The sequence below is a fragment of the Muscardinus avellanarius genome (genome assembly GCF_963383645.1).
Source record: "Muscardinus avellanarius genome assembly, chromosome: 3".
Classification (NCBI taxonomy): domain Eukaryota; kingdom Metazoa; phylum Chordata; class Mammalia; order Rodentia; family Gliridae; genus Muscardinus; species Muscardinus avellanarius.
This window is the reverse complement of record NC_137788.1, coordinates 593962-607500: the sequence shown is the minus strand read 5'-3', so window position 1 is coordinate 607500 and position 13539 is coordinate 593962. Positions and strand designations below refer to the sequence as shown.

At 58.4% G+C, this 13539-nt stretch overlaps 2 protein-coding genes across 2 annotated transcripts in view; both read left to right on the top strand.

The window, feature by feature from the left end:
- Nucleotides 1-8215, top strand: part of SSU72 (SSU72 homolog, RNA polymerase II CTD phosphatase) — a gene marked incomplete at its 3' end in the record, with an annotated part of 42851 nt that extends 34636 nt beyond the window's left edge. Inside the window, exons 3-5 of the mRNA XM_080690995.1 lie at nucleotides 6262-6401; nucleotides 6894-7012; nucleotides 8114-8215. Of these exons, the coding sequence (XP_080547121.1) occupies nucleotides 6262-6401; nucleotides 6894-7012; nucleotides 8114-8215 (361 nt within the window). The remainder of the gene's footprint in view (nucleotides 1-6261; nucleotides 6402-6893; nucleotides 7013-8113) is intronic.
- Nucleotides 8216-9262: 1047 nt separating this feature from the next.
- On the top strand, nucleotides 9263-13255 carry TMEM240 (transmembrane protein 240; the record flags this gene model as incomplete). Its single annotated transcript, XM_080692712.1, has 3 exons — nucleotides 9263-9319; nucleotides 9426-9532; nucleotides 12829-13255. The coding sequence occupies 3 exons, from the start codon at nucleotides 9263-9265 to the stop codon at nucleotides 13253-13255; spliced, it is 591 nt and encodes a 196-aa protein (XP_080548838.1).
- Nucleotides 13256-13539: the final 284 nt, after the last annotated feature.

Below are 13539 nucleotides of genomic sequence, written 5' to 3'. Positions count from 1 at the left end.
TCCCTGTTCGCTCATCTGCAAAGAGATGAGGGCTGGACCACACCTCTCCCAGCCTTCAAACTCCTCCAGCATCCGGAGTGAATTGCTAGAGCCAAAGGGTCCACCTGATTTTTTTATGCTGCTCTCCCGGCCTTCCAGAAGCATCCAGAGCTGTTTGGGGAGGTCTCCAGCTTGGTCAGGAGCCTGTCCTCTAAGTGAGCAGCAACCCATCCTTGCAGGACCTCTTCCTTGCTACTGAGGCCTGAGTCTTGCAGTTGAACAGCCACTATGCAGAGTTGCCAAGTAATAGCAGCTGGATATTCCAGGGAGAGGAGGCCCTGCACACTGGCCACCACCTGTACCCCCAGTGTGCACTTGTGCTCCCTGAGGCTGTCCTCTGAGCCATGGTTTTCTTCCTGGAGATGTGACCTTACTCCTTGGAAGCATGTTGCTCTAGGCTGGGGTATAGCTCAGTGGTAGAGCCCTTGTGTAGCGTTTGTGTAGTTGCACAAGGCCCTGGTCCAACACCCAGTGTAGCAAAAGAAAAATTAGTGTGCCAACTTTAGGGAAAGCGTTGATGTGCGTGCAGTTCCCTGGCCTCGTGTCCGCTGCCCTTGCTGAATGTGGCTTCAGCTGCAGGGACTGGGCTGCGGTGGAGAATGTGGTGGAGGCTTTTGGCCCTTGCCAGCAGGCCCTCCTGGGAGCACAGTCCTGGAGCTCGTGGGCCTAGACCCTGCAGGCGGGAGTGCCACACATTCCCTGCCCACTGGGCATTCTGTGGTTTCCTCCCTGGGAGCGAGCAGGGAGCAGCTAGCCAGCTTCAGTGCGGCCCGGCCACCACCAGGGCCTGCGTGTCAGGACACAGCCAGAGTGCTGTGCTCCACGCAGCACACCTCACCTCCCCTCACTTATGAGCTGCCCTTGCCTGGCATCTGCCCTGGCGCCTTGTCGGAGCTGCGCCTCACTAGCCATTTGGAATAGGCTGTCATGGCTGTGCAGGCCTCCCGCATCCCGCTACTCCTTCCTTGTCTGCACTCTGACTTAGGCTGGTTGATGATCTTGTTCCAAGAACTCGTTTGGGTCCTGTGGACATCTACACTCTGGGTGGCCTCTGCTTTGTACCTGGTAGGCCTGTTTCTGCTTCCCAGTTAAAATGACAAGGCTTCCTGTTGGATATCAGAACTGGACATTTGAGCCGGGCGTGGTGGTACACACTTGTAATCCCAGCATTTGGGAGGCTGAGAAAGGGAGATCACATTTTGTGGCCAGCCTCAGCTACTTAGTGCAGCCCTCTGAAACTCAGTGAGACCCTGTTTCAAAATAAAGACTAAAATACAGGGCCGTGGGTATAGCTTGGAGGTATAATGCCCTGGGATCCATCCCCAGTAACACAAAGAAAGAAAAAGTACTAGATACTTTGTCCTTGGTGTCATTGATTGTCTCATCTGTACACATGGTTGAGAATTAAGTAAAGGGGGAGGAGCTTGGAAGGGCCTCGTAGACCCGGCCGGCCCGGGCAGTGCAGTTCCACTTCCCCTCTAGGAGGACCTGCTGCTAGAGCTCTCAGCCGCTGGAAGATGTGCAGGGGGACTGGCAGAGCCAAGGCGGAGGCGAACACTGTTTCCAATGCCTGGGCCTGCTTCGACCCCCCCTTTGTGTGTCTGTCCCTTCTGCCCACCGCTTGGAAGTCACACCAAGACAGATTTGGGCCATGTATATGTGTGTGTGTATGTTCACGCGCGCATGTGTGTGCGCGTGCATACAGGCATTTTACCTCTGAGCTGTACCCCAGCTCTATTTTAGTTTTTAAATTTTGAAACAGTCAGAACCGGGCGTGGTGGTGCATGCTTGTAATCCCAGTAATTGAGAGGCTGAGACCGGAGGATCACCATTCATGGACAGCCTCAGCTACTTAGGCCCTCTGCAACTTAGTGAGACCCTGTTTCAAAATAAAGAATAAAGCCAGGCGTGGTGGCACACGCTTGTAATCCCAGAATTTGAGAGGTTGAGATTGGAGCATCGTGGTTCGTGGACAGCTTCAGGTACTTAGGCCCTCTGCAGTTTAGTGAGACCCAGTTTCAAAATAAAGAATAAAAAATAGGTCAGGGGGTGTAGCTCGGAGGTCAAATGCCCCTGGGTTCCATCCCCAAACCCTCAAAAAAAAAATTTTTTTTTAAATGGGCTGGGGGTATAGCTCAGAGGCACAATGCCTATGGGTTCAATCCAGAGTACCACCAAAAAAAAAAATGAAGATCAAAGCAGTCTTAGTAAATTGCAGAAGGCCTCTCTACATTTGGAGGGCCGAGACTGGAGGATCACGGTTCGCAGACAGCTTCAGCTACATAGGCCCTCCGCAACTTAGACCCTGCTTCAAAATAAAGAATAAAAAAATAAGGAAGGGGATGTAGCTTGGAGGTCAAATGCCCCTGGGTTCCATCCCCAGGCCCACCAAAAAAAAAAAAAAAAAAAGAAGGCCTCTAAATTGAGGCTACCCAGGTGTGGTAGCACATGCTTGTAATTCCGGCATTTGGGAGACTGAGACAGGAGGATGAGAGTTCATGAACAGCCTCAACCACTACTTAGGCCCTTTGCAACTCAGTGAAATCTTGTTTCAAAATAAAGAAAAAAAGCCCGGTATGGCGGTGCATGCTTGTAATCCCAGCATTTGGGAGGCTAAGAAAGGAGGATCACGGTTCGGGGACAGCCTCAGCTACTACTTAGGCCCTTTGGAACTCAGTGAGACCCTGTTTCAAAATAAAGAATCAAAAATAGGGGCAGGGGTGTAGCTTGGAGGTAGAATGCCCCTGGGTTCCATCCCCAGTACCATAAAAAAAGAAAGGAAAAGGAAAGAAAGAAAGAATAAAAGCCAGGCGTGATGGTGCACACTTGTAATCCCAGCATTCGGGAGGCTAAGACAGGAGGGTCGAGGTTCACAGCCAGCCTTAACTACCTAGGCCCTTTGCAGCTCAAGACCCTGTTTCAAAATAAAGAATAAAAAATAAGGCTTGGGGTGTAGCTCAGAGGTCGAATGTCTCTGGGTTCTATCCCCAGTACCGCAAAATAAATAATTTGTTGAGGTTGGCTGCAAACCTATAATCCTCTCTCAGCCTCCCGGGTCCTGAGATTACAGGCATGAGCCACCACTCTTAAATTTGATCCTTTCTTAAGCTATCTTTTTTCAGTGGGACTTTAATTCTAAGGTCTTAAAGGTCTCCGTTCCGTAAAACAGGCCTAGATATAGTAATGAGTTTCTCTTGTGAGCAGCAGGGAGATGGGAGTGTGCCTGTCCCCCATTAGAGATGTGTGTTCAGATCTAGGCATGGTGGCACACACTTGTAATCCCAATACTTGGGAGGTTGAGATAGGATGATGCAGGTTTGCAGCCAGCCTCAACTACTTAGACCCTCTACAATTTAGTGACAAGCTATTTCAAAATAAAGAATAAGAAATAGGGTTGGGGGTATAGCTCAGTGGTAGAATACTGAATCCCCAGTACTACCAAAAAAAGATGTGTACTCAGGGTACAGTGCCTAATCCTGGAGTATACAGTGAGGAACCAGAAGTGTCAGTAGCTCATAGTTAAGGGTTAAGTTACAAGTTGAACTGCTTAGAGAAACTCTTATCATTGGGCTTTTTTTTTAAGGTAATGGAACCGAGGCATTCTACCTCTGAGATACACATCTAGCCCTATTTTATTTTTATTTTGAAATGTAGTTTTGCTTGCTAGGTTAATGAGAGTCTCATTACTTGCTGAGACTGACCTTCAACCTGCGACCTTCTTGTCTCAGCCTCCCAAGGATGGGATTATAGGCCTGGGCCACCACACCCAGGTTTTTTTTTTTGTTTGTTTGTTTGTTTTGCGGGTCTGGGTATGGAACCCAGGGGCATTTGACCTATGAGCTACACCCGCTGCCCTATTTTTTATTTTGAAACCGGGTCTCACTGAGTTGCAGAGGGCCTCAGTAGCTGAGGCTGTCCACGAACCGCAATCCTCTGGTCTCAGCCTCCTGAATACTGGGATTACAAGTGTGTGCCACCACGCCCGGCTCAACACACCCAGTTTAAATAGACTCTGAAGGCTGTTTTTATTCCCAGAAATTAGGAACTGTATTTTAAGTAGTATGTGCTTGTTTATTTATTTATTTATTTATTTATTTATTTATTTATATTGGTGGTACTAAGGGCGGAACCTAGGGCCTTTTCTACCTCCGGGCTATACTCCCAGACCTATTTTATACTTTTTTTGGAAACAAGGTCTCACTAAGTTGCTGAGAGCCTCACTAAGTAACTGAGGCTGGCTTTGAACCTGTGCGATCCTCCTGTCTCAGCCTCCCAGGCGAGGGGAGTATGTGCTTATTTAGATAAATTGACATAAATGTAAATGTATCCTTCAGTGTCCCTCAACCTGGGGTTGCAGTGTGGCTCAGTGATAGAGCCTGTGCGCAGCAGGAGCAAGACCCTAGATTCCATCCTGGGACCACACACCTCAGAACTCCTGGCTTCTGGTCTGTCCCCAACAAGAATTAACAAGATGCTCCTCTTCAGCTGCGCCAGGCAGTTCAGATGATCCTTAGACCAGATGCACAGGAGCCTCAGTCTCTGCCTCTCTGGGGAGGTGAGCCTTTTTCTTGTGACCCTGAGGTCAGGCACCATTGGGGTTGGTGGCCTGCCGTGAAGACCCCAGCGCGGCCGGACACTGGTCAGGCTGTCGGGTCCTTTGCTCATTCAAGGAGTTGATCCGTCTGGCCCACCTCGCCTTGTTGATTCTTACATTGTGGAAGGTTTTTCCCGGTTTCCCCTCCTGCTTCGCTGAGTGGATCTTGGTGCTTGTTTCTGAGTACTTGTCTTTGCTAAAGGGTTCTGCATCCCAGGGAGCAGGTGCCGCACTCTGCGCCTAGACGGCTACAGAGAGTAGGAGTTTGCAAAGGCCCTGCAGCTACTGCAACTGGACAGTTTGGGGAAGTGCTCCAAAGGCCAGGCATGCTAGCACATGCCTGTAATCCCAGTACTTGAGACTTTAGTGAGACCCTGTTTCAAAATAACAAAAAACAGTGCTGAGCTGGGCGTGGTTGCGCACGCTTGTGATCCCAGCATTCAGGAGGCTGACACCAGAGGATCGCAGTTTGTGGCCAGCCTCAGCTACTCAGGCCCTCTGCAATTTAGTGAGACCCTGTTTCAAAATAAAAAATAGGGCTGGGGCCGGGCGTGGTGGTGCACGCTTGTAATCCCAGCTTTGGGAGGCGGAGACTGAAGGATCTGCAGTTCTCAGGCAGCCTCAGCTACTTAGGCTGTTTCAAAATTAAAGAATAAAAAATAGGTCAGAGGGTGCAGCTCGGAGGTTGAATGCCCCTGGGTTCCATCCCAGACCTGCAAAAAAGAATAGAAAGGAGTACAAGGGTGTTGCTCAAAGGTAGAATCTCTGGGTTCAATCCCCAGTACCATAGAAATAAATAAAGTGCTCAAGAGCCAGGAATGATGGTACAAACTGTAATCCTAGTACTTGGGAGGCTGAGGTGAGGAACTGCAGGTTTTAGGCCAGCCTAGCAACTTAGGCTCTGTTTCAAAATTAAAAATGAGAGCCAGAGTCAGGCATGGTGGCGCACGCTTGTAATCCAGCATTCAGGAGACTAAGACAGGAGGATCATGGTTTGTGGCCAACCTCAGCTACTTAATGAAGCCTTTTGCAGCTCAGTTGAGACCCTGTTTAAAAATAAAAAATAGGGTTGGGGGGTGTAGCATGGAGGTAGAATGCCCCTGGGTTCCATCCCCAGTACCACAAAATCAATAAAAACGAGGAAAGATGGAGAGTATATCTTGGAGATAGAATGCCCTGGGCTCAACAACCCATAACACACACACAACTAGTGCAGTGGTGGGGGGTTCCACCGTGGCAGGCCAGAGCGCTCAGTCCTGCTGCTGTGAGGGTCCAGTAGAGTGGGCAGTGCTGGGCCGCTGGGCCTCTGTGCCTAGGTCTGCAGGGAGCCGCATGGCCCCTTCTGTGGGAACCTGCCTCCCCAGTGCCAAGGGCTGTGGCAGCCCGCTCCCCCCGGGGCCCCAGCTGTTGAGGGCTGACCCTTGGCAGCAGGTGGGGAGAAGTCTGGGGTATCCAGCGCTGTGTAACCCTGCCAGGAGGCTGAAGCAGCAGGCTTGAGGCCAGCCTGGGCATCTTAGCGAGACCGTCTGAAAATAAAATGCTAGGGTGTGTGTAGCTAAGAGGTAAGCACTCCTGAACTCAGTCCTGGTATTGCAAAAGAAGGAAGACTCCTTAACGTGAGCATTTAGCTATACGCAGAATGGCATTTTGCATATGTTGGACAGAAATAAGAGAATCAAGCCCCGCCCAGAACGATTCCAGAACTGCAAGGATCTGTTTGACCTCATCCTCACCTGTGAAGAGCGAGTCTACGACCAGGTGGTGGAAGGTGAGAACTCACGCCTGGTCTGCCCTGCGTGCTGTGCTCCACTGCCAGCAGGGCTGCCCAGGCACACGGCTGGGGTTGTCGGCTCCTGCGGGCTGAGGGCAGGCCAGGCTGCGAGCCCTGGACGGCGGCAGGGGACACCACCTTTCCCTCCTGATCTGCAGTACAGGACAGATGTTTGTGGCCTCTGCTGGTGAAGTTCTTGGGAGCACAACCACCGTGTGCTGGCGGCTGGCCCGTGGGCTCAGCCGGTCCTGCATGTGACCCAGCATGTGGGGGCGGCGCGGTTAGCAGTGCTGTTGACGCCAAGTTTTCTGCGAGGCATAGCTTTCCTTGTGCAAGTCCCTTCCTTAGGGGCAGATCTGTAGGCAAGGCCGGGTGCTCAGTTATGTTCCCCAGGCCCGAGTCCAGGGACGGCTGAGTGACAGGGGCAAGAGCGCAAGGCCTGGGGCCTGGCCTTGGACCCGCTGATGTCTGTCACTTTGTCCCCATCAGATCTGAATTCCAGAGAGCAGGAGACCTGCCAGCCAGTGCATGTGGTCAACGTGGACATCCAGGACAACCATGAGGAGGCCACCCTGGGGGCCTTCCTCATCTGTGAGCTCTGCCAGTGTGTGAGTACCTAGTGCTGCGCGGGCACGGCAGTCCCTGCTGCAGGAAGGCCGCCTGGGTCACGTCCTGGTCAGGGCAGAGGCTCCCCACAGCCAGCACACTGCGTGGCTTAGTTCACGCCCGGATCGCAATCGCGTGCTGATGCGCCCACTCCGGGACCCACGGGGCACCTGTGGCTGGAGACCCCGTGCTGGCGCTTTGCCTACAGAAGCTCTTGGTGTCCCCTGCGGTTTCCCAGGACACCGCCCATCCTGTGCAGCGTCTGTGCCTCTCTCTCTGAGGTGGGCCCTCAGGTTGGATGGCAGGAGGAATGGCGCACTGGCCAGGTGGCAACTCCAGGGCTCACCTGCAGCCGAAGCCCTGCCCCTCACCTCGGGCCAGGTCCTCAGAAGCTTAGGCTCGAGCGGCTGTGTTGCTCAGCTGTGCTGCGAGGACCTGCCCTGAGGGAGACCCCGGTCCTTGCTTGCCTCCTGTCCTTGGGATCTGTGTTTAGGTCAGCTGGCTGTGAGTGGTACAGAAAGGAAGCAGGTGGTGCCTTGTCCAAGAGGGAGAGCAAACGGCAGGCCTGAGCTGGGGGTTGCGCTTTGCCGCCTACAGCCGATTCCCTCCTCCCCTGTCATCTGGGCAGCACGCAGCTTGAGGTGGAGGTGAAGGCATGCCCCGGAAGGCATTGTGCTGGGTGGCCTTGAAGAGCTGAGTCTCAGAGGGGTCCTGAGACCTGGCTGGGGCCCAAGGAGGCTGAGACGCAGCAGCCAGTGCCGCAGCCCGCCTCACTGTGGGGACCTCGGCCACACCTGGCGGCCTGTGCTTCTCACACCCAGAAGGGAGGCGGTGTGCAACTCAGAGCCCTGTGGTGGCAGCCGCCGCGCCCCTCCCCTCAGCATGGCTGCCTTCTTCGCTGGGCGGCCTTGGGCAAATGCCTGTGCCGCTTGTGTCCCTTTGTTGCTGCAAAGTCAGGACAGCACTGTGGAGAGGGCCCCGGGTCTGTGGTGCTGGAGACGGGGCCAGAACCCGCCCGCCTCCCGAGCTCGGCCCTGCCCCTCCCGGGGGGCCCCTTGGGCAGCCTGCTGCCCGGCCCGTGCTCAGCGCTCTGCCCTCCCCAGATCCAGCACACGGAGGACATGGAGAACGAGATCGACGAGCTGCTGCAGGAGTTCGAGGAGAAGAGCGGGCGGGCCTTCCTGCACACGGTCTGCTTCTACTGAGCCGCCCAGGCCCGCGGTGTCCCGCCTCCGATCCGGTTCCGCTGCCCGGTGCTCTGGCGGGCGTGGCGTCACCCCAGAGACTGGACACGAAAGGCGGGCAGAAGTGCCAGATCAAAGACATTGTTTTCAGCCCCGCTCTTCCTTAACGGGGGAGAAGACGGTTTGCAGCACAGTGCCCGGCACGAGCCCCGGCTGGCCTCGCCCTTCTCCCATCTGCCGGACTGTACCCGAATAAAACAACGGGCTGTCAATTAGGAGAGGCCTTGGAGTGTCCAATAAATAGATGCTGCTGGCGGTCTTTGCCTTGTCCTAAGTTCCTGGCAGGCCCCAGGCTTGTCTGTCTGGCCTGCGGGGCCCCTGCCAGCGGCTTGAGGGCCTGGGAGGCCCGCGGCCGAAGCCTGGCAGGACGTGCCATGCAGCCAGGAAGCTCACCTGGGCCTAGAAGGCAGGACCCTGCTGCGTGCAGCGGGCAGTGCGCGGCCGCGCTGCGCGCCCAGGTCTCCTTCCGGGGGGGGGGGGGTGTGCGCGGGAGCGGGGTTCCTGAGCAGAGCTCCGGCGCCCAGGCTGCCCTTCCCGCTCGGGCCGCCAGTGTGGCGTCCTCTGCCGCCCCATCCCTTCTTCCCTCTGCCTCCCTACCTCTGGCCATCCACGGCTCCTCAGTGACCTTGGAGGCCCCTGCACTGCGCTCACTCGCGGCCTGCCCTGCGCTGGGCGGCGGAGGCCTGCCTTCGGGACCGTGGGGCGGGCGGGCGGGCGGGGCGCGGGGCGGGGCTCCGGGCGGGGCGCGGCGAGGGGCGGGGCTCCGGCTTGTGGGCGGGGCCGGCGGAGGAGGCGGGGGCGCGGGGCGCGCGCAGGCCGAGGGCGGAGCGGAGCGCGGCCGGGCGGCGGCGACCCCGAGCACGCGTCCCGGGCCGCGGGCGGCGGCGGCGGCGGCGGCGCGCCGGGCGGCGCTGACCTCTGCGGAGGCGGCGGGGGCTCGGCCTCGGGCCGGGGCCGGGGGGCGCCGGGGCCGGGGGGCGGCGCTCCGGCCCGGCCCGGCCCCGCCCGATGTCCATGAGCGCGAACACCATGATCTTCATGATTCTGGGGGCGTCGATCGTGATGGTGAGGCCCGCGCGCGCCCCTGCCCCGCCGCGCGCCTCCCCCTTGTTTACCGCCCGCGCCGCCCGCAGCGCCGCTCCCCGCGCTGACCGGCCATGGGCTCTTCCAGGCCATCGCGTGCTTGATGGACATGAACGCGCTGCTGGACCGATTCCACAACTACATCCTCCCGCACCTGCGGGGCGAGGACCGCGTCTGCCACTGCAACTGCGGCCGGTGAGTGCGCCGGCCACGCGCGGCCCGCCAGCCCGCCCCCGGCCTGGGCGGCCTGGGCGGCCGGACCCCCGCCCGGGCCCGCGGGGAGGCCGCTGGTGCCGGGGGAGGCCGGGCCTGCGGCCGCGGCGGCAGGTGCAGAGGGTACCGGGACGGGCCTCTGGGGGCCGCGGCTGCGGAGGGCGGGCGGTGGGCGGGGCCTGCTCAAGGTCACGGGAGCCGCCACACCCCCGCGACCCCCCTGCGCGCCCGGTGCTGGAGTCTTCCCGGCCATGCATGTTTGTACGTCCATGTATGAAATAAACATCTTCTCATGAGCCGCGCATGTGTGTACCGTCTGTGCATATACATGTGCGTACACACAGCGCACGCGCGCACACACACACGCATGCACTCCTCCCAAAATGCCCTCACACGGTGACTGTTGTCCCTGCTGGACGGACGAGGAAGCGGACAGAGGCTTTAGAGGTTGGACTCGCCCAAGGTCACACAGCAAGGAAAGCCGGGCCGGGACCAGGAACCCGCCTTCCGAATTCATCCCGCCGGCACACCTGGTCCACGCCCATGCACGTGTGGAGAGCAGGGCGTGTGCCGGGACAGTGGCCTGTCTCCCCTAGCAGAGCACACACATCGGAGCAGGTAGAGGCGGGCATACACGTGGCCCTGATGTGCGATGGTCATGGCGGGAGAGAGTTTGCTGGGTGGCCACATGTTTCCAGAGAAAGCTGTGTCTTGCCTGGCGCACAGTCCGTCCAGCATGTCCGACAGCTCAGAAGAGGCAAGAGGTCAAGCCTGCCACTCCCGGCCGGGCTGTGCCTGTGGCGAGGCCGAGGCCCTCTCCCAGCCCTGTAAGCGCCAGGAGCGGGCACTTCACATGTGTGGACCATTGTGTGGACGGTGTCGACCTGCCTGTGGCCACACTAGCAGGGTGCTTGGGCGGAGGGTGTGTTTTTAGAGTGCGCGTGCATAGGTGTGGATTGCATCTCATGTAGCACCCAGAATACGTGTGGACTCATGTCGACCAGGTGCCTGTAGCACGGAAGCCCCAGTGAGCCTGCGTATGCAGACAGCCACACTGTGCTACAGACACAGCATTTCTGCGTGTGTGTGTCTACATGTGCGTGCTTTGTACACATCTCTACATACAAGAAATGTAGGACTCCATCATACAAAATATTCTTGTATATTGACAGAATATATGTGTATGTGAAGTACACGTATATAAAGCAATATACAGCGCACGGGACATCTCCACGCGGGTGTGGCAGGTTTGCACGCGGGTATCCATGTATACGCACAACCGATTCTACCCATGTGTGCGCACTCTGCAGAATTAGTGTGTATACATGTGTGTGCCTTGTACATGCCTCTACATGGTTAGAGGGGCTGTATTTGTAAGTTACTACAAAAGGCATTGACCAGCAGGCAGCATCGTGTGTGTGCAGATTGTGCACACGATGTGGCGCCCACAGAGAGGCTGGCTGTGTGCAAGTGCCGTGACTGCATCCCTGGCACGCCATGCTTGTGCCAGAGCACGCGCACTGCATGGATGTGGGGCTTGTGGGACCTGTGTCCACGGTATACACACTGCGTCCTGTGCATGTGGCTGGTGTGTATACACGACATGCCTTGGACCCTGGCAGGCACATGTATGTTCATATCATAGGCGCGTGTGCACACAGCACGTCCCTGTGCTTTCACGCAGGACACCTGAGGCTCACCCTTGGGGGCCAGGGATGGGGAGTGCGGGTGCCCATGCCAGCGTTTTGGGCAGAGGTCATGGCCTCTGAGCTCCTGGACATCCTGTGGCCTGTGACAGTTGGGCCGTGCCTGGCCCCATCAGGCGTGCCAGTTGGGCACACGTCACCTACTGCTAGCAGCCCTTGGGCACTGCCGGGTCAGGAAGCGCTCCCCGGGGGCGGCACAGCCCCAGGCTCTGCTCAGCACAAGAACTTCCCCTCGATAGCTACGAAGGAGCTTGCGGGCTGAGTGCCAGCTGCTCAGGCGGATTCTGGTCACTCCTCTCTGGGTTGTGGTCCCAGGAAGAGCAGAGGGCATCTGAGGGGCCGGGCCAGGGTTGCCTCCTTCCTGCCCCTGCTAGCCTGGACAAGGCCCGCTACCTCCCATCACTGGGCAGAAGTCTTCCTTCCAAGTGGCTCCTGCTGGCCCAGGCCTTCACCAGGGCAGGGAGGAGGGCTCAGCTTTCCCTCGGGGGAAGGGAGAACAGGCCAGGGGGACGGCCTGGGGGCCTCCCAGCAGAGCCAGAGGCTTGCTGCAGGGGTGCCGCCATCTCACTGGGAAGAGGGGGAGAAGCAGGTTTGGGGAGCGAGGAGCTATTTCCAGCATGCATTTGAGGTGTCTGTAGATCCCACGTGGAGACACAGGCTGCTGGTGCTTGGAGCGGGAAAGGGGGGCAGGGAGGGTGCTTGGGAGGCCAGTAGAGGTGGTCACGGGGCAGGGCGACCCCTGCAGCTAGAGGGGCTCAGCTGGAGTTGTCCTGGGGTTGGTGCCCTTGGCAGGGCCACCCTGCTGAAACCATGGCGCCAGATGTGTCAAGCCAGCCCTGAAAGTGGGGTGAGCCGCCAGAGGGAGCACTAGTGCCCTTGAGGAGCCAGGGCCGGAAGGCATGGTTGCCTGAGCCTGGTCAGTCCCCGGCAGCCCAGGGTGGCTGAGCAGGTGAAACGGGTAGGTGGGTATTCGGGTCAAGAGGAGGCACCTGCAGCTTCTTCAACTTGGCTGTGGGCAGCTGGGACGGCCCTCCGTCTCAGGAGCAGGGACTCGCAGTGGATAGACGGGTCTGGTGGGTAGGGGAGGAAGACACAATGGGGTGCTGGGCAGAGCCCTAGAGACCTCCAGCAGTGGGCCAGTGAGACTGTTGGCCCCGGGACTACTGGCACCATGAGGACTGTGTGGGGGCCCGGGGGCAGGTCAGGTGGTCACCAGCCACCAAGCTTTCAGGGCTGGGTGGCCCCCACAGCCAGCAGGTGGACCGTGACCCCTGCCAGAGGCCCTGGAAGGAGGGAGGTCTGGGAGCGGCGCACACCGCAGCTGGCTTTGCTGTCTCCTGGACGTCACTCTGGTCTCCAGGCCCGTAGCTTCTTCCCCCCTGGCCAGCAGCTCTCCTGCCAGGTGAACTGGGGCTGGGGCTCCAGAGACCCTTCCCCACCAGCGAGCAGGGATTGCTTCAAACTACTCCCCAAGTTGCCCCCACCTCAGGGCCCCAGCCTGTCCAGTGCGGACCCAGGGAAGGCCAGACCAGGGTTGGCGGGAGAGGTGCCAGCCCGCCCTGCCGCCCGCAGGCACCACATCCACTACGTGATCCCGTACGACGGGGACCAGTCGGTGGTAGACGCCTCCGAGAACTACTTTGTGACGGACAATGTGACCAAGCAGGAGATCGACCTCATGCTGGGGCTGCTGCTGGGCTTCTGCATCAGCTGGTTCCTGGTGTGGATGGACGGAGTCCTGCACTGCGCGGTGCGCGCCTGGAGGGCTGGCCGGCGCTACGGTGAGTGCCCCAAGCCTGTGGCCGCGCGCACCCAGCCGGCCAGCCATCTGACCGCCCTGTCCCCTACAGATGGATCGTGGACCTGGTTGCCCAAGCTGTGCAGCCTGCGGGACCTGGGCCGGCGGCCGCACAGGCCCTTTGAGGAGCCGACTGGGAACATGGTACACGTGAAGCAGAAACTCTACCACAATGGCCACCCCAGCCCGCGGCACCTGTGAGCCCTGCGCAGGACAGCTGCGGTGCAGGCCTAACAGGACCTCGTGGACGCCCAGTGGCAGGATGGACTGCCGCCCCAGCCCAGGGAGTCCTGGCCTGAGGCTGGCTGGGCTGTGGCCAACGGGCGAGCCCAGCAGAAGGTGCTGTCTCCTCTTTTTATAAAGGCGGTGGGACATTGGGGTGGGCACAGCCGCCAGGCCTCAGAGGACAGGAGACTGGCCTTCCTGGCCGGGCAGGACACGTGGACAGGCTCCGTCCTCGAGCTGCCGAAGCTGGGGTGGCGGGT